This window comes from Pelecanus crispus, chromosome 5 (genome assembly GCF_030463565.1).
Source record: "Pelecanus crispus isolate bPelCri1 chromosome 5, bPelCri1.pri, whole genome shotgun sequence".
Taxonomy (NCBI): domain Eukaryota; kingdom Metazoa; phylum Chordata; class Aves; order Pelecaniformes; family Pelecanidae; genus Pelecanus; species Pelecanus crispus.
In genome coordinates this window covers 81,802,701-81,830,265 of record NC_134647.1, presented here as the reverse complement: position 1 = coordinate 81,830,265, position 27,565 = coordinate 81,802,701, and the positions used below count along the sequence as shown (strand labels likewise).

General features: G+C 44.5%; 1 protein-coding gene across 2 annotated transcripts in view; it reads right to left on the bottom strand.

Annotated features, from left to right (window-relative positions):
* PLPPR4 (phospholipid phosphatase related 4) overlaps positions 1 to 24,420 on the bottom strand; it is a 32,195-nt gene extending 7,775 nt beyond the window's left edge. For both annotated transcript variants that reach the window (XM_075711135.1, XM_075711136.1), the window contains exons 1-4: positions 24,343 to 24,420; positions 8,898 to 9,083; positions 4,420 to 4,549; positions 2,506 to 2,701 (exon numbers count right to left, since the gene is read on the bottom strand). In XM_075711135.1, coding sequence (XP_075567250.1) covers positions 2,506 to 2,701; positions 4,420 to 4,549; positions 8,898 to 9,083; positions 24,343 to 24,420 — 590 coding nt within the window. The remainder of the gene's footprint in view (positions 1 to 2,505; positions 2,702 to 4,419; positions 4,550 to 8,897; positions 9,084 to 24,342) is intronic.
* Positions 24,421 to 27,565: the final 3,145 nt, after the last annotated feature.

Here is a 27,565-nt window from a genome sequence, read left to right as displayed (position 1 = left end):
GAAAAGGCTCTTTGAACATAAATAGAGGAAAAGATGGACAAAGGAAACCACTGGATATTTGGGGATGTTGCAGAAAATGATTTCATATAATCAGCTGGATAATTATGTGTTCTTCTCTATACTTTTCATAGAGGCAAATTTCTGGAGCCAAAGTTTCTGGGAAGTACAAATAAAAAATGAAGGTCATTAGCAATCTCAGAACAAGTCCCTTACAAGCTGAAATTACTGAAGTCAAATTAACCTCCTAGGGCTGGAGAAGTTATACCGTAACTCTTACAGTAGATGACTGAAGGAAGTATTGAACCAGTAGCAAGTGCTGATCGCTTTGGTAAAGTTCAGACAGGCATAAGGAAGCAATAATTTAATAAAGGAAAAATGCAATAAAATTGAATTAAGGAGAAACTGAGGGTGCTGCCAGAATATTATAGATCACCAAATGTATCCTCTACGATGGGAATAAATTTGAGATATCAATATATGGTCATCTTCCTAAAGAAACAGAAACACACAAAACCTGATTGCTTAGTCTTAATATGTTACAACTAATTTTGCTATTTTTTAGAAATGATGATATTTAAACTTAGGAGTGATCAGCATTTTTGGAATGGCTACAGGCAGTCAATTCAGAGCAGGAGGCACCATATTTGAGATGATGGTGGAACAAATGAGATGTAATCATGAAAGTTTTTCTGCCTGCTCACGTGTGAAGCCACACCGATTTCCCTGGGACACCACGTAGGTGCAAGACACTGCTTGCAAGCATCAGGCCTCAACAGCAGTATCCCAGTAACAGCAAATGGTTCTGGGAAAAGAGACAGTGAGGTGAAGGCTGATATAATTCCCATTATGCCTTTCACCAAAATTATTGTCACCAAATTATTTGGGCCAAACAGAGCTACAATCCTTCATTCCAGCTCCGGATCATGCCCACATATGTAAATTGAAAAGATATGGCAAATTAATCAATGTTAATTATGAGTCTTAGCCCACTAGACATATTTAAGACCAAATACATCAAATAATTGAGGGTCTTTAAACGTCAGTGAAATTGTTTTGTCCCAGTGAAAGGAGACAGATTACGAGATTTGCTGGAAGATACTTACAAAGTGAATGACTTCATGATTCCCAAGTGTGTCAACCATTGAAATAAATGGAAAAGCAAACAAACTGGGGAAGAGGTGCCTTAATATAGAGACAGAACATTTTAATAATACTCATGTGACAAAAATGTAATGCCGTGAGGCATAAAGTTAAAACAGAAGCTAGCACCTGGGGCTGCATACAGAACAAGAAAGGAGTGCAAAGTCCTAGGGAAGTGGATGTGACAGAAGTAACACAGCTTCATGTCTACTAATCAGATACACAAGAGAAATTATGCAGCTGACTCACAGACCGAAACTGTAGTCATTGCAAGCATTCTATAATTTTGCTGTAACTTTTTTGGAAAGCAGGAGATTTTAAAAAGTACCAAAATTTGGAAGGACTGCAAAACATTCAAACATGCAATGACTAACAGGCAATAAAGGTTAACCTGATGTGGGAAAGATACAGAAGACTACTGTTGTATTCAGTGAAGGGCTTAATGATTTCTCAGTTGCATAGTGCTTATATTTAGGACACTTCATACTAATGAAGTCCTTGAACTAATGAGGAGCAGATGTGTTGGAACAGTACAACTTACTGACTTACACCTTCAGATTCCTTGTTTAAATCTATGACCTGTCGTCAGTAATTGAATTATCGCTATTTTATCACATGGTGCTTGTTTAAAATAAGATATATAGTCTGGTTTATATCTCAACTTGACTGATACTCATGTCCAAAACCTGCTATTATAAACAATATTAATTTCCTTCCTGGCTATCTAAGTAGGGAGGCTACAGACTAAATGATCAAGGAGGATAAACCACCAGTTAGAAATACCGTGAAAGAAAAGGCATGTGTTTGGGAACACACAGATTTGCCTGTTGTGGTCTTTCCTCTAATAAAGGGATGTTTTCAATGCTGTCAATGTAAAAAACTTAATCAACTAGAGAAACAGAAAACAAATAAACTCCTCTGACAAATCCCCAAACCAAGCCTAACCAGAACTAAGACCAAAATGCCAGAACAGCAATGTATGTTATACAGAGGTCTTGGATAAAGTACTTGGGAGTCTTCTGCCCCTGCCTGTTATGGGCAACTTACCCAGATTCCACTGGGAAAAGCAGTAGAAGCTATATGTATTAATAATTGTAGAGGAAATTGTCTCCTTTGAAGGAGGGAAAATAACTAGCTACTAACGCCTGTGCTTCGGAATCTGACAAAGTCTTCCAAAGCCCACTGTTGGGCTAATATCTTTACACGGAAAACTGAACATCACTAAAAAGACACTCACGCTCTCGCCTTTGTTATGAAAACTGACAAAACTCATTCAGACTTTAACTAGAAAAAAAATCTTGAAACTGAAACAGAAAATAAAAAAATGAATACTTAAAAATGTACACAATGAAGGATAGAACCAACCTTCCAGCATTGATAATATTGAGATCAGCTCCTGAGCAAATATCTTCCACAACATATGAATTCTCTGAGCAGGATACATTTAAGGATGTATAGTTAGGCTTGCAAACAGTGAGGAAATATGGTGCCTGATATCCTGTTGATAGCTGTATAATATCAGTAACAAGAGCAGTAGAACAAAGACCAAACACATGAACACCTAGGAAAGAAACCGATAGAGCTTGTTAACTTTATTATATGCATAAATTAGATGAATTCATTGTGACAAAACACATTCAACAGAATTCTGGTGGCTTGTGTCACTGGACTTGAGAGAATTTAACTGAAGAATAAGATGTATTTTTTTTATGAAAGCTTATTGCAAAGCTGAGTTCTTTAATGTAAAAAATTAAGATTATTTATGCTTGGTTTCTTCCTGTTGATACTTAACATTTCATTTTGATGGCTTGATGTCCTGCGACATCTTTTCATAAAAGTGAACTACACTGGAGCTGCTTCAGTTTGGAAAGCAGTTTTCTGAACTGACGAAAGGACAGCCAACTATTTGAGGAGAGCATATGTGCTCATCCACTCCTTGGACTTGCCCACGGGGATACAGGCTTTTAATAACATTAGATCACTGCTCTGAGGATCTGTTCTCTTTTTACTAGCAGGGACTCATCAGCTGGCAATAACTTTGGCTACCTTCACACCTCTGATAGTTCTTGAGTACCAAGTCTTTGCCACGAGTCCAAATATTTAAGTCGTTTTGGTAATTGATCAATGTTTCTGTCTGGTTAATAATGCCAAATTCATAAGGCAGCTGAAGTAAATGCAGTTGTTTTGCTGAGCATTTTCAACTGCTTTTCCCCTAAAGACTTACCTCTTATCCCCTACTTCTATTCATATAAATAAATTTATTTTTCATCTTAAAATTGAAAGAATGCTAAAGTCACTAAAATATGAAAGAAACTGCGAATTCAGAGCAGGAATCAAGAATTAAATTCATGCATCTTTGGACTTGTCTTTTCTGGTGACGGAATGGGATGCCGTAGAGGAGAAGTGGAGCGCATGGCGTATCTTTACAGTCCTCCTTGCCGACGTCGTAACCTCCCATCCCCTCTGCTCACTTCCTCACTGCGGCTCTTAAGAGGATGCTCTGCTGGTCACAGAGCGTACAACCTCTCCTGTCATTGCCTCCCTGCTAGCCAGGCTACAGAAACCTCGCGTACAGTCCTCCTACCACGTTTTCAGTCTGCTGTCCTGCAGGTCATCTGTGCCTAGGCTGCCCTCCCTCATGCAAGATTTCTGGAACAGAGAAAACCTTTCCTTTAGCCACTCATTGGCAGGGGAAATGAACTGTAAGAAGGGGAACAAAGTCCAGTTGCCTCTTCAGGTTCAGTTTTCATAAATGACAATTAAACCAAAGTAAAATAAAACAATTCAACATGTTCCTCTCTGTCATTAGGTTGCTAGATTCTAGCCCTTTTTTCAAGAGGCAGATAAACACATCCCAGAAAAACAATGTCAAATCTACTGACAGTTTCTGACAAATTTTTACTGTCATGCTGAACGCTGTGTCAGGTGGGTTGAATCCTTCTGATGCACTGAAGACAGGAGGGGAAGCTATACGGTGAAACCATTAAAAGGGAGCCAGCTCAAGGCAGGCAGAGAAGAAAAACCAAATTATTCTTTTAGAAACACTGACAATAGCAAAGGAGAGGAAAGGGAAAACAGAGAATGTAGATGCTGCATTGCTGAATATGGGGCTGCTCTGTAGCTCCATTTGACAGTTTCTTCTTGCATTTTCTGGCACAAGAAGGTCTATGCCAGTGACAGCCCTGCACTGTTCTGAAAGGCTGTTTCAGAGAAGGAAACCTGCATGGTGAAAACTGAATGTACATGGAAAGCTCTTTGTGACTAACATTTGAAACCCACCAACGAATCTGACAGCTCTTCTAAGAAAAGAATTGAAGTTGCATCCTCCTGCATTAATATTGGCCTCTGTTCCAATCCCATTTCTTCTTTTGGACAGGCAACAGTAGAGAATTCCTTCTCCTATCATTATCTGCAATGACAAAGGAGCCGTTAAATTAAATGTAGCAGTTACTCAGAAGACGCTGATTGAATTTAAAGGGCTGAAACATAACTACAGCACAACCAATGTCATCCACTGACGCGTACTCGCCTCTAAAAGATTTGTATCAATATGTAAACATTCAGTAATGCAACTTAGCCTGAGCGAGGGCAGGCAAGAAGGCGGCGCTGAAACGAAATGCAAGTGGCATGCAGCATACAGTGCTCAGTGGGACCGGGGTCTTCATCCACAGCTGAAATCTGATGCTGCTACAATGAAAACGTAATAATTAGAAAATCTCGCCCCTAAAATAATCCAGATCCACTGCAATATCTTAGTGCTCCTGAGGTGGTTTTAGCACTCAGTCTTGGCCTCAAGCCTAGCAATCCCAAGCAGCTTCTAATTACGCGGCAGCCTGCTCTTCTGTATTTGTTTAATTTGGCTTGGGTTTTAACCAGATCCACAGCAGTAGAAAAAGTTCTGTCCTTATGGTCCCTCTGAACACACCAAGCAAAACAGATGATGACTGAAGCCCTAGACGAGAGTTTATAATAGAAATAAGGAGAAGACTATAAATGAAAAATGGTGTTACTTGCTGGAAAATCCAGATCCATTTATACATTTGCAGTCTCATGTTTGATTGGTTTCCTTGTTAAATAGCGCAACAACTTGGAAATCTGTACAGGGCTTGTACAGAGTTCAGCATAAGGGTTGGGCTGAAATATTGAAATGAATGAGGCAGTTCCCACCACTAAGAGGAGGTTCACCTTATCTATCCATTGAAAACTAATATCTGCAATGCACAAAGCTTACAATGCAGTGAGATGCTAAAGCATCTGAACTATGCTGAACCTGCTGTAATTACCAGTGACGTTTGTCCATGCTAAGACCCCTCACCCTAGGAGAAGGGAGATACAACAGACGAGCTTAGTCTAACTCTTCTTTAGCTAAAGGGTTAATAAATTGAAATTTCCTTTCTTTGCCAGAAAAATTGAGGTAGTGAAGGTTGTCTCATTACATGGAAAAGTCAGTGGCAAGGGTTATTTAAGGAATTTTACTTATATGAGAACTATGGTCGCTATTATCTGTCTCCATTTGGTCCACTTACAACTCAAACTTCCCGGAGAAAGTATTTTGAACTTAAAAAACAGAGAAACTCTGATAGTTTTTAGCCAAGCTCTAGGGAATGTCTGGCATAGGGAAAAACAGCAGAGAGATGGATTAGCTTGTGTGTAGAGGAGAAAATTGGGAAACAGCAAGGCCTATGTCAAGGAAAATTCAGAGGCTGGTATTTCCAAGGAAACAAACTCCTACAGTAGAAGAGGCAGCAGGACTGAAACTGCCAGCAGGAATTTCTCTCCTTGCTAATTGATTTCCCAAATCAATGTGATCTAATTTCCTGGCAATCTCTGTTAGAAAGCACATTGTTACCTTTAAGTAGGTTTTTAGTCAGTCACTGATAAAGGGTTTGAACCTACACTGATATGATTAAATAACTGGTCCTAACATTTTTGAATGAATAACTAGAGTGAAAATATGCCAGAAGATCAGATTGAGTTCTTTAAAGCAAATGGAAGTCATGTTGCAATTCAGGTCTATCTATATTCCAGACACAAAATATCCATGTTAGTGATTTCATACAAGCCCAGTTGTTCCACACTGAAGTCTCCTGTGGTTTACAAATACATATAGAAAATTTCATATATGCCACAAGCTGTAAGACATACATCAATAATGCAGGTAGTGATTTTCTGTAGCACTTCAGGGCTACAGAACAGACCTGGTTAAAAGCAGTTGCTGCTCACTAACAACAAGCAAAAAAACCCAAAGGATACAAAAAAAACCCATAAAGCTTCATATCCACACAGATCCTTCTGTAACAATGGCTTTGGAAAATAAATTACAAAATGCTAGATTTGTTGTAAAAAAATTTACTATAAAGTGAATAGATTGAATATGTTCCCCAGTCTTGGGGAAAAACGGAGTATATCAAGAAAAACAATGTAGAAAAAAAGTAAGTCCTATTCTAATATTTATATAAGGCTTTAAGGAGGGATTGAGACTGGAGTTTGCTTGTCTTCTCCCCCACCCCCATGGGTTTTTTTAATTTTTTATTTACACTCTTTGGTAATATTTAAACTGTGGCTTAATCACAGCTGTATTTTATTGACTCTTGATGACCTTCTAGCTCATGCTGCAGTAAGTACCTGAACTGCAGACAGAGGCTAGCATATGCTGCGTTACTGGAGAGCCTCAATTCCTCACACAGCTCACGCTTTCTTTTCTATATCTTACAGGTTTTATACAGTGTGTAATTCTTTGAAATGTTAATGAAAACTAAATTATAAAACGCTAAACTCTACAAGATGACATTTGCACAATTGTAATCTTTTTGCATTGAGCTTCATTGGCCTGTTTTTCCAAAGAAAAAGGGGAGAATTGGACCAAAAAAACCCTGTTTTTTTACTTCAGAAGTGGTATTGAATAATAAAGAGCTGATGCTCTACACCATCTTCAGTGCCTTTTATTGAAGGAGGTTGTGTATTTCACATTATCAGAGCCCATTCTCCAACTAATACAAGCATCACGTTCATGCTCAATTAAAAATGAACTACACCTTCCTAGGGCTTGCAGCTTTTAAGCAGCTGTACTTTGAAGCTACAGGATTTACCTTCTTTACTGATCTTATGTTTGATAGGCATGCTCACGTGTGGGTTTGAGTTCCTCACATGGCATGGTTTTGCTTAGTTGTCTGTACTACTGGTAGGAGAGTGATTCAAGCAAGAATAACATTTTCTATTGCAAAATTTCATGCAACGCTGAAATAATTCAGCTGTAATGAAAGCCCTTACCAAACACTCTGTAATGAAATGGGCACCTTTCATCTCAGTTGAAGGTGTTTGGTATTACCCAGGCTTGACATAAACCCTCTGAAGCAAACAGCAGCTCTTACGCCTCTACTGTGGCCCAAGTGAGCCTATATAGATTCCTTCTATGGTTGTTTCAGGAAAGTCCACTTCGTTATTATCAGAAACACTGTCTAAACTTAAGAAACCCAGCCAAACTGCAATGCCAACAAGGTTTGTTTTTATCGCAGTATTTGGTGTTTGCTGGAAGCGTCTGCACCAGGAACACTGAGAGTCCTAGCTCCCAGTTCCTAAATGAGTACAATTTTCAGCCTGATGGTTGTGCAAACCCTTCAAATGGCTTCTAAAGCAACCAAAATCAAACACGGTAAGAAGAGTTCCATTTTAAAAAAGAGAAATAAACAAAAAAACATCCTGGAAAGCAGAGAGAACAGCCCTTGATGATTTTTATATGGGCACCCCATTTTATAGATTTTGTAATTGCAAATTGGCTAGTATTACAAAAGTAACGATCTGGCTGAATTTAAGGGAATTCAGAGGAGCTGTCAGCAGAGATACATTTGCAGCTGGCCTTAGAGAAGTGCCTGAGATGCGCCGTCATTGCTGTCCAGGGAGAGAAGGGACCCTTGCAGAAGGTTGATTCAGCTTTTCAGGAATCACCCACTCAAGGTGAATTTCTCTCTCCATTTGCCAAAAAGGAGTGGTGTGAGAATAAGGCTCCTATCTGAGCTGCCTAAAATCAGACACAATGACTTTCCTCTAGTATATACAGAAAGGTAGTCTTTAGATTTCATTTTAATTTGACACAGCAATTCCAGCAGGGACGGTACTCACCGGTATCACACAATTGATATTTTTTTTTCCGTAAAATAGTGACCAAACTGCTCATATTCTGACAGGACATTTGTGTTCTGCTGAAATCACCGCCTCCCTTTGGGTAAATGATTAAACCAGCCTCCTTTTGCCTGCTCTTAATGACTACCTCGCAATTTAGGAGTCCCAGTGCTATTTAGGAAAGTGTGTAATTGATTTCACTGACACAGCTGATATACCTGCTGGCTGAATAAAGCCCATTCTAACAAAAGTGGCATGTTCAGGGCTGTAAATGAAAGGCTTCCTTTTCCAACAAAATCTTGAATTTTTGGTGTATCTCAGATGTCCTGTCTGTAAAAGTTCAAAAATTCGCACAGCATAACAAAATGATTCAAGCTATTCTCACACACAGTAGGTGCTGTTTCTTAACGTTAATGCCCGCAACCAGGACAGTGCGAGTAGATGAAGCGCTACAGGGAATGTTTTAAGGAGTGTGTCTCCTTCTGTTACAGAAGAATAAAAGATGAATTTAAAATCCTAAGGTAATTAGCCTGGATGACACCCTGCAGCCTAACTGAAACCAGAGGAGCTATTTTCTTTATGCCAACTGAAGCGCTGTTCAAAATCTTTAACAAGTGCCAGTGGCACCTCAAACTTACCGTAATTGATGGTCCAGCAAAAACCAGACTAAGCAACATCAAGAAGGGAACAGACTCTTGCGCAGGTTCAATGTATGGCATACTCAGACTCTTGTCATAGCAATTAAATCCAGAGTGAACTGGCTTGAAGACATCAGTAAGTTCAAGAAAATAGAGGCTAACAACAGAAGATGCCAATATGGGCAACTAGAAGAGAAGAAAGCAGCAAATTACTGTTTGGAAATGGAATAGCAATGCTTTTGCAAAGACAACGTAGTCTGTTAATAAATCTTTGTGATGTGTGCTATTTACATCTCACTGCTCCTTGTCATATCCATTTTACCGTCTTTAAATAATTAATTCTCTGGAGAGATGATACTATTCAGTTGATATCAAATAACCCTGTTGTCTACCAAGCTAGTCAAAACACCCAATCCCATCTTCAGCTCACATAATTTAGCCTTTTCATCTATGAAACAGTAATAGACAAACTTTGATTTTTTTTTTTCTGAAAAGGAAGTACCAGGACTGCAGTCCCATGTGAGGCCTCAGTGTTCTGTTGTTCATCACCACCCTGTTTGGTCCTTTGGCAGCTCTCTTGTCATGTCTATGACAGTGTTTAATCAAAGCCAGTTTGCATTAAGTTTCAAAGTAACAGTTAATGAAAAACAGTATCCAGCGCTTCCCTAGACTCGAAATATGTGCTAATACACTGCTCTGCCTTCGCACATTCATTTTGTAATTCTATCAAAAAAAGCAATTAACTTTGGCAAGACCCAGTCTGTTTAGAACCACGGTGACTATGGTTCACAATTCTTTCATCCTCTAGCTATTTAGTGATTTTACCCTTCGCAATTACTCATAATAATTTCTTAAGAGCGAAGTTGGCCCCTCGGGGGATAAATTCACCCCAGCTTGCCACCAGCTCCTGAAAGCACAGATTCAACCAGTAAGCCTCTGTGGAAGGACGCCGTTCAAGAGAAGAAATAGCAAAAAGGCATCGGGGCATTCCGAGGTGACCAGCAGCATGTGATTGCTCTCTGTATCCTCTTAGTAAATGCTCAGAAATGTTTTTTTGTTATTTCCCAGAGTCCTCGCTGAACAAGGCAACATTAGAACAACTGCCTGCTCCTCCGCCGAGACGCAATGACTCCTTCCCTGGGTCTCCCCTGCAATGGAGGTACCTATGGATAATATGATGTGAACTGCCTATCTGCTTCCTTTTCTTATTCTTCTTCTTAAGATGGCAATCACATTGACTTTTCCTCACTGTTAGCTGCAGCTGAAAAGTAAAAGCTTGCAACCACTAAATAGATTCACTTAGATAGAATCATAAAAATCTGATAAGGCTGTGTCACACCTCTTGAGAAAAAAAACCCTCCTCTTTTACATCAAGCACCTCACATCAAGAGAAACAGGGGTGGTCCTAACATAATTTCGGGCATACTTAGATTATATTATTCTTGCAATGCTCAGTACACGTTTACAAAAATAACTGATTGATAAAATCAATGTCATTCATCCCATTCTACAATGGAATAAAAAAGCAGAGGTAAAAGTGGATAAATATGTATATTGGAAGAATGATGTATAAAACCTGCTATATATGGCAGAGGGACAATGGTTTCTTGCATTAACTGGCCATTTTCAGATTTTTAAACAGGCTTTTAAAATGCAGACTTTTTGTGCATAAAATGTAATTCTGGGTAGTCAGAGAAGGAGGGTTCTAGCTAAATTTCACTGAAAGATTTTTTAATACGACTTAGTTTTTGCTTGAAAAGAACGGCTTAGCTTTGATGTGCTGAAAGACAGATTTGAAGAGGGTGAGTTGTATCTTCAAAGGGTTCTAAGCGAAATCTGTAGAAGGCGGAGAATGGAAGAATTTTGCCTCTCTGGTTATCTGTGTTCAAGCTGCTTGCATTGTAACGCCGCAGAGCAGAGAGGCTGTGATTATGTAGGAAGGGAGGGAATGTGTATTGGAATCGCTAAGTGCTATGAGCATTACAGAAATAACAGCAGGCATCTAGCAAGTTTGCTTCAGTAAGTAGTATGTGTGTATATATGTGTATGTGTATATAAAAAAAAACCCCAAACATGGATGTATATTTGCACTCACTGTATTGCATATACATATTAGGTATAGCATATAACATACACAATATGTAAAATTGTGGTGCTGGAGCGTGTCCAGAGAAGGGCAACGGAGCTGGGGAAGGGTCTGGAGCACAGGGCTGGTGGGGAGCGGCTGAGGGAGCTGGGGGTGTTCAGCCTGGAGAAGAGGAGGCTGAGGGGAGACCTGATCGCTCTCTGCAGCTGCCTGGCAGGAGGGGGCAGGGAGGGGGGTGTTGGGCTCTGCTCCCAAGGAGTTAGCGATAGGACGAGAGGAAATGGGCTTAAGCTGCGCCAGGGGAGGTTTAGGTTGGATATTAGGAAAAATTTCTTTACAGAAAGGGTGGTCAAGCATTGGAACAGGCTGCCCAGAGAGGTGGTGGAGTCCCCATCCCTGGAAGTGTTCAAGGAACGGGCAGAGGTGGCACTTGGGGACATGGTTCAGTCTGGTCTACCCTTGATTGGTTTAGTGTGGACTTGGTAGTGTAGGTTAATGGTTGGACTGGATGGTCTTAAAGGTCTTTTCCAACCTAAACGATTCTATGATTCTATAATACATCCTACATGAATACGTAATGTATAATATAACTATGATATGTATGACATATAATATGTATGGGATAATTGTATACAACGTAACTAAATTGAGTCCTGCTTCCTGCCCATCGCAGGAGGAAGTCCAGTTCTTTACCTGGATGCATCATATCCTACTCCTTTTCACTTCCTGCTGGATGCAGTCCCTGATTGACTATAATGCATCGGTCATCGTGGGCTAGAGTGTTTCTAGTCATTATACAGATGTGCAGGGATGAAAGAGGACTTCCATAAAGTCTTGGTACTCCGGGAATAAGTAAGATTGTTGTGGAACTGGGTGCCCTCCTCTCCACACCCGCCTGCGCAGCCTGTGGAGCTGTTTGGGACAAGGGGCCTCCTGACCAGAAGGCTGGCACGGCGCACGCCGCCCTGCTCTGCGGGGAGCTTGCACCGACTGTCTGCTGCTCTTGCTGGGACGCTGAAATTCTGCACAGCATTTGAGCTCACGCGTATTGCAACTCCACTTCTGCACAGCATTTAACTCTTGAAACGTCTGCAATGTCTTTTATTATTAACTATTTGAAAGTCATACCTCATGACTTCGCCAGGGTCCGGGTCCCATGGGGCAGAGCATCTTGTAACAGGACACAAACCCATTCCACTGAGCTAAACGGACAAAACAGGCAACGTGCCTCTTGCCCTTCTTTTCAGAAATTGGGACCTTTTATCTAGACGTCCCCAAAGGTTCATTTCCTAGAATGGAAATGCAGAGCAGGCAGACTCATAGCGCACCTTGCACTCCGAGTCTCATCGTCATTGTGTGTTTTTCCGTTTCTCTAATGCCAAGAAAAGGAAAGCTTCTCCTTGAACAACAGGCTCTGCATTACCCACAAGTCCACCTCTACTTTGATTATGGTATTCTTAGGCAGGGAACTGTTTTAAATGGCAATATTGAACTATCAGAAATAGGTGATACATGAAGTGATACCTTATTGTGAGACACTAAAAAGATGTAGATACCTTTTTTTTTTAAAACTACTGTATGTAAGCTATAATTTTATTGTTAATTACAAAATCAAGGAATCGTAAGAATTGCATTTTACTGTCTTATGACTTCACTACAGGACTCCCATATTATTTCTGACTGTAATTATCCATTCTGCTAAAAGAAAAGAAATAATTCTAAAGGGCTATGAATCTCCAACGTAACTGCTTACAATACTAATTAATAGGTTTATAGTCAATTTGCTATATACAGCATGTCAGATCCCACAGGACATTTTTCTTCCTATCTTTTTCTAATATACAAATATAAAATGTGTCTTCTAAAAGTCTAACGTTTCTAAAGTCTTCTAAACAGTATAACTGGCTATTTAATAGATGAATATTTATGGAGTGTTCTGCTTAAGGCAGCAGTAGTTCTGTAATTATAGACTTCAGCTCCCAACACCTTGAAAATGTCAAATATAATTAGATGGTAGAATGTGTATTGTTTTAATTACAAAATGGAATAGGAATTTTCCTGTTCCTAATTAGAATAATAAAACCCCCAACCTCAGTTCACGTATCTTGACTAATAAGTCTTTATACTCTTGCTTCCTTGGTTGGCTAATGGAGAAAGATCCCTGTTTAGCTTGTAATTTAGACCTGTAAATGTAGAGTTTGACCCAAGTGTGACCACTTGTCTGTTTGGCCTAGAGTCTTAAAGTCAGGACCGTAATCAACACAGCTGCTGTAAAGGTTTGATTTGGGGCTTATTTAGTCTTTTAAAAAAAGATTTTTTTCTTTTTCCTCCTGTTATTTTCTTAAACTGTAAGTTAAGAGCCTTTATTAAGCTATAGGACTTTGCTATTAATAATAATTAATGTTATTAATATTTAAAAAGATTTTGCTGTATTGAGCTAGGAATTGTCCAAGCATGAGAAAAGATGATCTCTATTCCCAAGAGCTCAACAAGGATGTAAATACCTCGAGATCTTGTAAGGAGAAAAATAAGAGGTGAAAACCTCCTGTATGTTACACAGTGCAGGACAAACCAAAAGAGCATTCAGTAGCACAATAACTTCCCTGAACTGATGGGATATGTAACAAATCTTCCTCCTGGCCAAGAGCCACAAGCCATGTACCACATATGGCAGAGAACTAAAAGAAGAGATGGCTGTGAGAGGAGGTCAGAGGTGGGAGACAACGGTTCTATAGGTTGCCCATCACTCTTCTGTGGAACACGCTGTGATTGCTGCTGGGGCCATTTTGGGGTGCTCCTGGTTTACTTCTGAGGATTAAATCACAGAAGCAGAGAATCGTTTAGGCTGGAAAAGCCCTTTAAGATCATCCAGTCCAACCATTAACCTACACTACCAAGTCCACACTAAACCAATCAAGGGTAGACTAGACTAAACCACATCCTAAAGTGCCACCTCTGCCCGTTTTTTGAACGCTTCCAAGGATGGGGACTCCCCCACCTCTCTGGGCAGCCTGTTCCAATGCTTGACTACCCTTTCCATGAAGAAATTTTTCCTAATATCCAATCTAAACCTCCCCTGGCGCAGCTTGAGCCCATTTCCTCTTGTCCTATTGCTAACTACTTGGGAGAAGATTATTAAGATTATCCAGAACCCACAGTGCCAGCACAATTTCTTATTGGTCATATGATATAGCCCACACATGGAAGCCACGCTGGTCCTGCCCCAAACCCGCAAGCTGGCTACCCCGTAACCTGCTGGGGCACCCCCAGGTAGATGGAAACACTTCTGTTAAACTTCCCTATGATTAGTTTTCCATGGCTTCAAATGCATGAAAAGAGGAACCTGTAGCCCACTAAGTACAGTATTGTCATTGCTACTTAGCAGCCACAGATTTTGTACTGAGTTTGACTCAGGACTGGGGCTTGTCAAACATGCTTCATCTTGTCCTGACCTGCCTACAGCTTTGGGGTTTTTTTGGTTTAATCGTAACAGCAGTTTTTCTAATGACCATAGAAATTAGGCTATGCCTAATTTGTTTTACTTTCACATATCTTTGTATGGTACAACTCTGCATGATTTTTGTATCTATATCTAGTAGTAACAAGTAGTTATTCCGTATAAAATGAGCTACTTATGGTCATTTGTGTAGTGTAGCGCATCCCAAATCCTTTGTCAGGAGCAGTATGATGTTGATGGTGATTCTTCCTCACTCTATGAATGACTTGGGTCCATTTTAATGTTTGCTAATGCACTTTTACACCTTGCTCTTTCTCTTTTGGTCTGTCTTTTCACATTACATCCCAATTTACTATATGTGGCATGGTTTACATATGTTGCATGCTTGTTCTTTGTACTCTTTGTTACCCCTAAAATCAGTTTTGCCAGCTGCAGTCCTGCATTTCTTTATCTGACCATTGGGTGAGTTGTTTATAGCCTTGAGGTCTCCAGTACCAGCATATGCCCCATCTCTTATCCTACACCTGTAACTCCACAGTGCACCCTCTGTAACACAGGGATACAGGTCTGGCATGACAGCAGAGGTTGCAAATGGGGCAGTGGAAGGCCAAGCCTTAGTAGGAAAATCTTACTGGAGTGGATGGAACCCTAAATAGCACAAGGTTGCCCTTTGGACAGCTCAGCATCTGGGGCACTGACTTTTGTCTCCAGCCTTTCACCAGGCACACAACCTGATGTTCTGAAGGAAATACTGAACTGCTTGCTCTTGAGTTAAAATGTAGGACCTTTAACTTTACTATTCCACAGGGTCTCTCTGCAGAGCCCTACATTTCTAATTCAAGGTGCTCCCTCCCCTTGGAGAATTTCCAAATAATCAAAGCTTCACTAAAGCCACACTCCCTCTGCAAGCGTTACAGGCAAGGCAGTAGCAATCAGATATTGATGGTTTCTTAAATGACACCATGGAGACAGTGAGGCTCAAACCAAAAGAAAGGCAAGAAATAAGCACACACACCCCCCCACCCCGCCCCTGTTTCTCTCTTACCTTGAAAGAATATGCAACTGGATACAGACATCATTCAAAGCTTCCGTAAATTTGCTTTCTCTAACACTGCACACTGGCAGTTCGATATCTAACTCTTATATTTGCCAGCACTTAACTAAGCAAAGAGTCCATATTTATCTTCAGGAGAATAACATCTTCAAAACCCTGGGCTTTGTGAGAGTGCAGTCACGGAGTGCCATGTACTCGAATGTCTGAACCTGTTTTGTAGGCTGCAGTTGTGTGACCTCTCTGTGCTTTGCTAAGAAGCGCTACAGGCGTTACCTCTTATCGCGAACTCGTATCCAGATCCTGTGTTGGCTGCTACCAGCAGACGCTCTGTAAATGTGGGTTACAAAAGTGATTAGCCTGGGCTGTATTTCAGTCAGGCTAAGTAGGGGGGAAAAAATGAAATGCCTCTCTTGTAATTATAGTTGAATATTGAAGTCACTGCTCAGTGTGCTGGCCAGAGTGACTTGAGTGGTTTTCCTTGAGACTGGATGCAAATACAAAGGCTGTGGAATTGGTTAGTTTTACCCGCCTGTATAAAAGACAGGCAGAAAAGAGAGAAGCTGTACATATGTAGCTTTCAGTCAAGCCATGATTAGCCAGATGCAGAATAAAGACAGTGTGACTAGCCCACCTGCCAAAAGGGTTAAGGGATGCCTGATACGCTATTTGGATCTTTTTATATATTGTAAATAATTTTTAGGCTTGGATGGCCAGGAAATTCTTAGATCCTTAGGTCGTTCTGCAACCCCTCCACAGCAAGCAAGGAGTTCTTGAGCACAGGAGCTGCCTCCTGGTGTTTTTCTTGTTTTCTGGGAATCGGGGAATCTTTGTAAGCAGTCAAGTAAATAAACAGGATTGCCTCAAAGAGATAGCAAATGAATGCCATCGGTTTCTCCCCATGGAAAAAATACCAGCCAAGTACTTGGGAGAAGGATAGGCTATTTAATACCTACGTTGTGTTTGCGCTGCAAGGCTGTGGCATTGTGGAAGATTCTATTAAAATGTACCATAAATGTCAGTCCTTGTGCCAAAGAATTCATGGTCTAAATGACAAGGCACAACAGATGGATGAGACAAAAAAGAGGGCTGTGGTGGGTTGGAGGAGACAAGGTATTCCTGTTCTTAGCCAAATACTAACAGCGACTGCAGCTTTCAGCCGCCCTGGCTGTTGTCCTGTTGTACTTTGCTGTGAGATTCACAAAAGACAGGAGCGAATGGAAGGAGGACAGGTCTCTTATCCTGACAGGAATGAACGCTGAGGTCATGACTATGACTGAATGCCTTCCAGAAATAGGTCAGGAAGAAGAAATGGTAGCAGCCCAAATTCTGCCATGTTCTCTTGGTTTGGAGACCCCATGGCTCCCGCTGAGGCACACCAGCGCTGCACCTTCACCCTCAGTGCGACTGCTGTGCAGGGCTGGGATTAAGACCAAGGACAAGCTCAAATGCATCGCAAACTGGGCTGGCATGAGGACTTTTGAGAGACAGTACTAAGCGCAGGATGGCTGTAGAGCAGGGGACTTGCTTGACCTAAAAGTCAGGTTTGTAGGGGGTTTTTTTTATGTTCTAAATTTAATTCTTAAACACCTCAGGCTTATAAGAGAAGGCATTCAGGCTTTTCAGAAGTCTAAGGTTTGCATCTGTATAAAAGCTTTTTGCTTTTCTCTCTGAACTCGAGTATCTGCTGCTTCTTGCCCCTTTTTTGGATGCAGGTTTCATCTGGCCCAAAGCCATAAGGAACTGGTCTTTGCTCTAAGGGATTTTTACCTCACCGTTGTCAAAGTTTTGTGGAAGCTAATTGCAGAGACATGATACGATGGACTTTCTTCTCCTAGATTTAACACCATTGGATTTAATGTCAACTCACAGTTTAATTTCAAATCCCAGGTGTCATTGAAATCTATTATCATTACCATTTTGGGAAACTAAGTTATCCTTATTTCCAGCATTGGTTTTGGAGTTTAATTTAATTGTTTGGTGACTGCCAATTAGAGTCTAGCTTCAGAAATACAACAAATATCTTTGTGCAACCCCTTAAACCTCTTGATCTCTTGCCAAATCTTAATAGAGAACCTCTCAGTATGTGTAAGACCAAAACCAGAGCTGATACATCAGTGATAAAACTCCTATTTACTTCATAAATCTCAAAGTCATGCTGAATGCATGGTAATCCTAAAAGTGCGTATTCGGGGGTTTTTTGATAAATGTATGTGAAGCAGCAATTACACAGGGAGAAACCAACAAAATAAAAATTGTTTAACAAAAATATTCTCAGGCAGGGATAATCTAAAAATACTTTTTAAATATTTCTATTTGATTAAGTGTATGTGCTGACATAGAAAGCAAATCCTTAGGCAGAAATTTTACAACACAAAAAATACCATTAATGCATTTCTTTTCAGTGTGACTTCAAATGTAATTGATGATTCATTATATTTATTATAATTACAGTTAATTATGATTATTAATTAAATCAATGATTAGTTATAATCAGTGAATAACTACAAACAATGAGATTTAGGATATTGCATGTACCGATTATGAAACTTCTTTTATGCTCCTGCTGCAAGGTTATGGCAAATCAAGAACAACACCACTTCAAAAAGAGGCGATTGTTTTCGGGTCAGAGTGTTACCAAACTTCAGCTAGAAGTTTCCTCAAAAACCCCATCTCTAGGGGACAAAGCTGCCAATCCCTACATAATACAACAATTTATTCTGCTCTCTAAAACACACTGGTTCCCATACATAAAGAAAATCATTCTGTGGGTGCCAACCCTTCTCCAGTGGCTTACTCCCATGCTATTTTGCCACTTCTGAACTCCCTTCCTACAACCTGAACTTTGAAGTGACAAGATCATCAGTCAAGATACAACACTTTAACGGTTCAGCTCCTGTGTACGTCAGGTTCCACAACAGGCTGTTTATTAATTTTGGCTGCAGAGTAACAGATTTTTAACAATCATAGAAGAAAAATCACAGAGAGGGGTATAAATTTTTGGAAGAGGTAATCATTTGGAAAAATGAATCTCCTTTAATTTCTAACGTATTCAGGCCTCCTTTTACTACTGGGGCATTAGGTCAGGATGGTGCAGGACTGAAAAGGGAGCAGGGCCTTCTTTCACTACTCAACCTCAACTCAACTACTCAAACTCTACACTTGCCAAGCAAGTAGCCAAACACAGAGGGAGATCCAACATGTGGCATTTGCATGTCTTCTCCCTGGACAGCCTTGGCACAGGCCTGACACCTCCCTTTTTGTTCCCCTGCTCATCTTCTGCTAAAAGCTGGCAGTATGCAGGCTGTACGGCTCTTCCATAAGCATGGAAGCGATGTTGAGGATGTAACGTTGATGACTTGGCCAATGAATTATAGAGCTGCTTTGAATGCGTAGCAGCCTCCTCAGGCCTCAGAGAGCCCCTTAATATTTTGGGGATGCTGGTCTCTAATGCACTGCTGTAAACAAACCTGACATCTGTCCTCTGTGAGTCAGCCACATGACAAGGACAGCTCAATGAGCAGACTGTTAAGTGTATTTCTCCTTCTTCCCCTCCCCTCACACATCATTGACTCTTTTGAGAGGAAAAGCAATGTATTTGGAAAGTATTACGCTACTTCCACCGGATGGGGATAATTTCATCTTCTACAGTTGGGGTTTTTTGTTGTTTTTTTTTTTCCCCTAAGGCTAATATAAGCATAACAGAAAACCCATCTAGAGAGAAATGCGACTACACTGTGCCTCCAAGACACAGTGGTATGGTTTAACTCTTACACTAGACCCAAACATCCTGTACTTAGGAGGAAAGGTTTAGCCCTATAGCCTATTCTCCCTCTACTCTTATTGTAATCACTGCACTCCCTTGGCTTTTTGTGTCTCTTGCAGTCTCACCTATACATGACTTGCAGGTGAAAAAGTACGTAATTTAAATGTGGTGGGTCATGCGTGGCTGAATAGCTGGAAAAAATTCCAGATGTGACTGAGAAGTGGCACTAAGCTACCAAGTGATGTGTACAAACATTTGGTGTTTCAAACCTAGCTCTGCCAGTGTATGTTAGAAACAAAAGGAAATAAAGCATCTGGTGCTGAGACACAGTGAACATTCTCTGCATGCATTTATTTCAACGGAAGCTGATGGCCATGACCTCCTGCGTTTTGCGGCCTGGAGTCCTACAATGACAACAGATCTTTGTGCTTTCTGCTGGTGAGAATTCCAGCTCCTTTGGGGAACAAGAAAAATAAGCGGTCTTCCAGTACTGAAAGAAGTGTTTCCAAACAATCCTGGCATGATTAACTCCTGGCTGTGCTCTGGAAAATGTAGAAAAAGAAGCCACCTGTATCTGTATGCATGCATCATACACAAGAGTCTAGAAGACAAAGTAAGGAAAAAAAATTGAAGTGTACAAGGGACATTGTGAAAGGTCTCTCTCTGATTTTAGTCCCTGGAAGTTAAGCAACCAAGAGATGAAGGCTGTGCCACAATAACACATTTTAGCTGCAGAATAAGCGCATCATGTCACTCAGATTGACAACACCTTGGCTTTTGCGTTCCCACATCCGGGGCACCGGATGAAGCAACAGTGCCACTGAAGTCAAAGGCAAAATACAAAACGACTTCTGTGAAACCAGGATTTAAACCAGGAGTTTTTGAAGTGGGATAGCATGGGTGAAGACAGTCATTTTCTTTCACCAAGAAGAAATGCATCTGTCTGTCCTGCCTCTGAAGTGTGACCGTTCTGCCAGGAAGAAGAAACTACATAACCCTGGAAGTTTTCCAGATTCATATTAAAATGCAAGACATCCGTATTTCTTCTGTAAGTGAATATACTTATGATATACTCTGAATACGCTGAAAAGAAAGTCAGTTAACAAAAAGCAAAACTTATTCCAGGATTACTCATTTTCAATATCTCCCAGAGGCATGTAGACTTTTTACCGTGAAAATGAATTCCCACTAGGCCAGAGGGACTATGAATTTTCATGGCAAGTTTTGTCTTTCTCAGCTGTGCAAATGAAGCTCGGGTAACCCATACAGTCTACAGAATCCTAAAATGCCACGAGCATAATTAGGAATACAACCGGCAAAACCGCCTGGCAGTGCTGATTACCACGTGCTTCAGGTAAGCGTGATGCACAAGGCAATCTAAAACTACGCAGCTCTCGGGAGCGTGTGCTCATCAGAGGCTCTGCTAAGCAGAATTATTGCCAGTGTTTTAAAATAACCTCTAAACCATTCTTATGATGCATAGGAAAAATCATCAAGTTATTTTATTTTATGAATCATGAAACTTGAAAAATACATAATTGAAAATGTGTTAAGATTTATTTCATAATGCTCATTTGCTTGCCTCTCGTGTTTTTAGAGAATGACCCATCCACATTTTTCAGAAGCTCCGTCTTTTTATTTCCTTTTCATTTCTATGTGTTCCAAAGCTCCAGCCTGATTCTCCTTTTGCTTTTCCTGTGTAGATGACGAATAGCTCTAGTGTAACACTGATCCTAAGAGGGGCATATTGGCTTTATGTTTTAACGCTGTTGTTGGTAAAATTCTGAATTATTCTTAAATTAGACTGAAACCAAAATCGGGCCCAGAGTATTTCTTTTGAAGTTAACCATCAGCTGGCCTGCACGCATTCTACGTAATCATATGTTAGCCAATCCTGGAAGATGCTGCCACCAAACACGTTAGTTTACAGGAGTTAGCCTTATTCGTAACACGTTCTTGAGGGTCTTAATCTTCTCAGTGTCAGAACTGTATTTGTTTGCTGCTGTTTCTAAAGACAAGGTCCTTCTGAAGCAGAGAATCTGTCTTTACTTGATCTGCATGCCTGGACTGTATTAGTTATTACAGACATTTTTTCACTCTTGAACCGTATCATATATTTCATTTGTATAACACGAACACATCTCTTCCCTACCGCTTTGGAATTTTGACTTCCTCCTTGACCCAACACCCTTTCTCCCACATCTTCCCTTTTGTCTAGTGTTTGAGGAAAAAAACCAGAAGTTTTTTGTAATGTGTTTTCTAAACAATCTGCTTTTCCTTTGGCCTAGACCTCCTAGGTCTTGATGCAAAGTGGATGACAGCAAACCCTAATTTTCTCGTTTGAAGGTGCAAACTTAATGTGCTATGTTTTTTTTGTTGCAATTCAGGGTGGGGAGGGACTGTCTGCTATGAATGGGACACGGAAAATTAAAGGGAATGAGTGGCAGAAATAAAAAAAGGTAAAAGAATTGACAGCATTCAGAGGAGAGAGGTTGAAAGCCTGTTTCCCTTCATCCATTCAACCACCAGTCATGAAAGTAAAAGCTTTAAAATTCAGACAGCCTTAATTAAAGTGGGTAAGTTTTGGTTTTAAGGAGTTGGCTGTTGTTGGGTCGCATTAGGAACTACCTCCTGCCTACAAAGGAAATCCATATTACATAGTAATGCCAGTCAGCCACACCGGGTGACTCCTCTATCCCTCACACTTGCAAACTTCTCGTTGCAGTTAAACTGTCTTTGATTAAATCCCTCTTTACGAGGTACAACTCAGTCTTTGGTTCTCCTTGAGCCAATCACAAGGGAAGGAGCTAAGCCATCGTGTCCTTTTCCTGATGCTGTTGAAGTGCGGGCATCTGCCTGCGCTACAAAGCGCTAGAAAGGCGTTCTCCTAGCCTGCCCAGAATTAGCGCGCGTGTGGGTAAGCACAGGGTGGGTGTACGCAAGTAACACAAGCTAAGTGTTTCTTTCTAAATATCACACGAGTTGTTGTCACCCTTGCGCTCAAGTGATTTGAGTACTCAACTAAAATGTGGGAAATAGTTTCACATCCTCCTGCTGTGTAATGGGAGAGGGCTGCTAACTCACCAAAGGGCTTCCCAGTCCATGTTTAGGCTCAGGTGTACTGCAGTCAGTTTTCTCTCTTGATGTTGCTTTTACTGGTACCAAATACCTACACGTTCATCAGTTCAAGAGGGGCCATTAGCGTGCGGCTCAGTAATTAGAACTCGCTCCTGGGGGAGAAGGGCTCTAGACTCTGCTCCGATGACCGAACAACATACAAGTCCTAGAAGTTCAGTAGGAAACCATTCTGTTACGCGAGGACTCTGACTCCCTCTCCGAGCAGCTGGGTGTTGAGGAGATCTCCACCTCTTTTTAGATCTAGCTGTACATGACTTGCTGAAGGTCTTTAGAGCCCACACCAGAGCGGAGAACTCGCCTGCTTCACGTGGGAACCGTACCCAGAGCTCAGTCTAAGCTCTTGGCTGCTCGCAGAATCCTTTGCCTTATTCCTCCTAAGGGCTACAGGGAGCTTCTAGGGGAACTACAAGTATGCGATTAATACTATACACGGCAACTCTTTCGAGCAGCAGGCAGGCGTTTCGTGCTGCTGCTCCGTATTTCATCCCATCTCGCCGCGGGTCAAAGCGCAGCCCACCAAACAGCACGGTTCTGTTGGGTCTTGCAGGATCTCTACGTTGTCCCCTGCATGAGAGTTACGCCCAAAACAACAAAGCCAGAACAGATGAGGAAGCCCCTGCCTTTTTTTAGGGGCTCCTCCAAGCTTGACCTCTCCCTCCTGTGCAAAGCGAACGTAAATTACACGGCACAGCAAGCACCTTCCATCAACAGACTCTTCTCGAGCAGGCCTAGCAACATTGCTAGGATGTGTCTGATGCCTCCGTACAACCAGCCTCGGCAAAGCTTCCCCGTTTGGGCCAGCTCCCAACCATGGCCGGGTGCTTCGGGAGCGCGGGGACGGAGCCGCTCCGCTGTTACCTAAAGTCCCTTCTCAACCTGACCCCTTCTACCTCCTAGGGAACCTCCAAAGCCCTTCAAGTGCACCCGAGAGAAAAGAATTTTTGTTTTCTATTTCGCCCAGTAGTTATATTTTGGTATATTATACATGAAGTGCCGTATATATTTTTATACTTTTCTTTAGCGTACCAGTTACAGTTAACTCACACCGTACGTCACCATTCAGTTCTTCGCATTACGTTCACAGTCTCTCTCTGAGGGAGGTTACACCGTGCCTCAAAGCGCCTCGGTCGCTTCCCTGTGAGCGGGGTCACCCGCAACACCCTGCTCCATCCATAAAACGCTTTCACCTCCCTCTCACAGCTGTGCCATCAAACAAATTCACATCCCACCAACTTCCTTCAGCTCAAACCGCGTCTACTCATGATCTTACGGAAGCCCGTAGGTGCCGGTCCTTTCCAGGGGGCTCGGCGCCTCCGAGCGACGCAGCGGGCAGCCCGTGCCTCCGCCGGCCCACCTGCGCCAGCCCACCTGCGCCAGCCCAGCGCCCAGAGCGGGATTTGCTCGCCAAGCCGCGCCGAGAACCCCGTTCCATTTCCAAACCAGACGTTCCCAGCGCCGCTCGAGGAAGCGCATCATCCAAGGGCTTGCTACAAACACGCCGCTGATTACCGTTTTGAGAACGCTTCTCTTTTCCTAAGCCTCCCCTTGCAAACGCGATCTTTATTCCAGCGCCGCATCGCGAGCGGCGTTTGCCCAGAAGCCAGCCCTTCTTGAAACGCACCTTGCCCCCCGCGCACCGCAGGATTCACTCAGCGACCCCTCCCTTCGCCGAGCGGTCCCTAGAAACGCTGCGCACCCCAAAGGGGCTGCGAGGCGGGGGGGCTCCTTTGCACCCCCTCCTTCCTTTGCACCCCCTCCTTCCTTTGCACCCCCTCCTTCCTTTGCACCCCCTCCTTCTGGGGGGGTTCCAGGCGCCGGCTGCGGCCGGGCAGCGCGGCCCGCGGGGCTTTTTGCACCGGCCGGCGGCGGGGGAAGAGATGCCCGGGGGGGCTCCCGGCTCCGCGCCCACCGACCCCGCGGCAGCCGCAGCCGGGCGCGGCCACTCACCTCCACGAAGTAGAAGCAGGGCAGGAGGGTGACGCTGTCCTTGGTCACCTTGCCCTGCTGCCGCTCCGCGGCGGACATGCTGCCGGGGGCTGCGGACCCCGCTCCCGCTCCCCCGCCGCCGCGCAGAGCCGAGCCCCGCACCGAGCCCCGCACCGAGCCCCGCACCGCCCGCGGCCGCTGCGCAGCGCGGGGCTGACGTCAGGGGGCGGCGGGGGCCCGGCAGCCTTGATTAACCCCTTCGCGCCCGGGGCCGGCCCGCGGCGGAGCTGGGGATGGGGGGGGGGGGGGGGGTTGGCCGCGGCAAGCGGGGCGTGCGCGCACACGGCCCGGGCACCCGGGCGGCACCGCTGCGGGCTTTAGGGTGGTCCCAGACACCCCGGCAGCACCCCTGCGGGCACTAGGGTGGCCCCAGACACCCCGGCAGCACCCCTGCGGGCATTAGGGTGGTCCCAGACACCCCGGCAGCACCCCTGCGGGCATTAGGGTGGCCCCAGACACCCCGGCAGCACCCCTGCGGGCATTAGGGTGGTCCCAGACACCCCGGCAGCACCCCTGCGGGCATTAGGGTGGTCCCAGACACCCCGGCAGCACCCCTGCGGGCACTAGGGTGGCCCCAGACACCCCGGCAGCACCCCTGCGGGTGTGGGGGCAGCTCGGGACACCCCAGCAGCACCCCTGCGGGCATTAGGGTAGCCCCAGACACCCCCGCAGCACCGCTGAGGGCGTGGGGGTGGCTACGGGGCACCCCGGCAGCACCCCTGCGGGCGTGAGGGTGGCTCCAGGCACCCTGACAGCACCGCTGCGGGCAGGGGGCGGCTCCGGGCACCCCAGCAGCACCCCTGCGGGCATTAGGGTGGCCCCAGACACCCCAGCAGCACCGCTGAGAGCGTGGGGGCGGCTCCGGGACACCCCAGCAGCACCCCGGCGGGCGTGGGGGTGGCTCCAGGCACCCCGGCAGCACCCCTGCGGGCGTGGGGGTGGTCCCAGACACCCCGGCAGCACCCCTGCAGGCATTAGGGTGGCCTCAGACACCCCGGCAGCACCCCTGCGGGCGTGGGGGTGGTCCCAGACACCCCAGCAGCACCCCGGCGGGTATTAGGGTGGCTCCAGGCACCCCAGCAGCACCGCTGCAGGCATTAGGGTGGTCCCAGACACCCCGGCAGCACCGCTGCGGGTGTGGGGGCAGCTCGGGACACCCCGGCAGCACCCCTGTGGGCATTAGGGTGGCCCCAGACACCCCAGCAGCACCCCTGCAGGCAATACGGTGGCCCCAGACACCCCAGCAGCACCCCTGCGGGCGTGGGGGTGGCTCCAGGCACCCCAGCAGCACTGCTGCAGGCATTAGGGTGGCCCCAGACACCCCGGCAGCACCGCTGCGGGTGTGGGGGCAGCTCGGGACACCCCGGCAGCACCCCTGTGGGCATTAGGGTGGCCCCAGACACCCCAGCAGCACCCCTGCAGGCATGGGGGTGGCTCCAGGCACCCCAGCAGCACCCCTGCGGGCGTGGGGGTGGCTCCGGGACACCCCAGCAGCACCCCTGCAGGCATTAGGGTGGCCCCAGACACCCCGGCAGTACCCCTGCGGGCATTAGGGTGGTCCCAGACAACCTGGCAGCACCCCTGCGGGCATTAGGGTGGCCCCAGACACCCCAGCAGCACCCCTGCGGGCGTGGGGGCGTACAGGATGCTCCATGGGGGGGTCTGGGGCTGTAACCTTGTTCCTGGGAAATCTTTCTCCGAAACAGAGTGGCCCTGGGAGGAGCATTCCTAGGTGGCCAGCATTCTCTTGCAGCTGTGCTCGTGTGCTCTTTTCCAGACGGAATTGCCGAGGACAGCTTGCCCCGGCCCCAGCGCCAGGCCGGGGGCACGGCGTGACGGGGGCTGAGCGAAACCGGGCCCCTCGGCCCCCGCTGCAATACCGAGGCATGGGATTTCTCACATCCGTGAAATGTCTGGTGCGGTTCCTGCTACAACCTTGGAGAGAACAGGATTAACCTGAACAATCGTTTCCATGGCGAAATGCGTTATTTTGAGATCCTATTTACGGACCAAAGCTTGCAGCCTTTTCTCAGGCAAGCTCCCGTTGGTGTCAGTGAGCGGTACCCCGGATAAGGCCTGCAGCAGTTCTCTCTCTGTACGGGGTAGCGTTTTCAATCTTTTGTAGCACATCAGTAATGCCTGCAACGGTTGTCTCATGCCTGCAAGCTTATTCTTGCATTGTGGTGTTTAGCTTTACTGTTCAAGGAGAGGAGCGTCGCTCAAGCAGCCACTGCTTATTTCCTGTCCCTCCTTTTTTTGGAGGAACATGGGAAATCACCCGCTGTTCTTGTTCAGATGGTCGCTCGGGTTTAGGCTGCTTGCAGCCAGCGTGCTGTGGCAATGGAGGTGAAGATTCTCACCAGCCCCTTTTCTTTGCTAGCTCTTCCCCTGATGTGCCAATCCGCGCTCTGCGCCGCGCAGACAAGCAAAGAAGTTTCATAAGAGGGTAAAAGCGAAAATGTACTCCGTGCCTGTAGGCAGGTGTGGATGGCAAATCTGTACTCTCACTCCAAATCCTTGAAAAAGACTTTTCAGAGCTGCAACGTGTTGCGAGTGTTGCCATACCAATACACAGTCTTGTCCTAACCCTGTTAGGAAAGATTTCCAGGCTTTCTGCTGACTCAGGGGTACGGGGGACTCATTGGTACCCCTGTGAATGCGAGGTCGGGGTGCTGCAGGCAACGGAGGTGGCCAGGAGGATTTCTGGGATAGAGGAGCTGTGAGCAGAGGAGGTTTGTGCCTGACTATCAGCACCAAATTCCAGGAAATTATTTTAGGTGGTGTGGGGGTGTATGGTAGTGTGGCTCGTACCCATCAGTGGTCTAGCCTTTGAGTAAAAAAAAGTCCCTTTTTGTTAGCCTTGCGGCTGGGTTATTCCAAGGAAAACAGCAAGAGTTGAGGAGCTGTAGCAAGATTTGCTACTGCCAAATATATAAGTGTTATTGGGGAGAGTGGTTAATGAGGGATGGCCACGTAGAGTTGCATTTACTGTACCGGCCTCGCTTGTTCTGGATTCATGAATCTGACTTGAAAATCCTTAGCGCACACCATTAAAAGTTCCTCGAGCGTGCTTTGTCTGCCCCTGTTTCACACACGATCGCTCCATTCTGGAAGAGCAGTGGGGTTAGGGTGCTTTGCCGGTAAAATGAACCGAGAAACTCACATCGTGATGTAACTTCAGAAA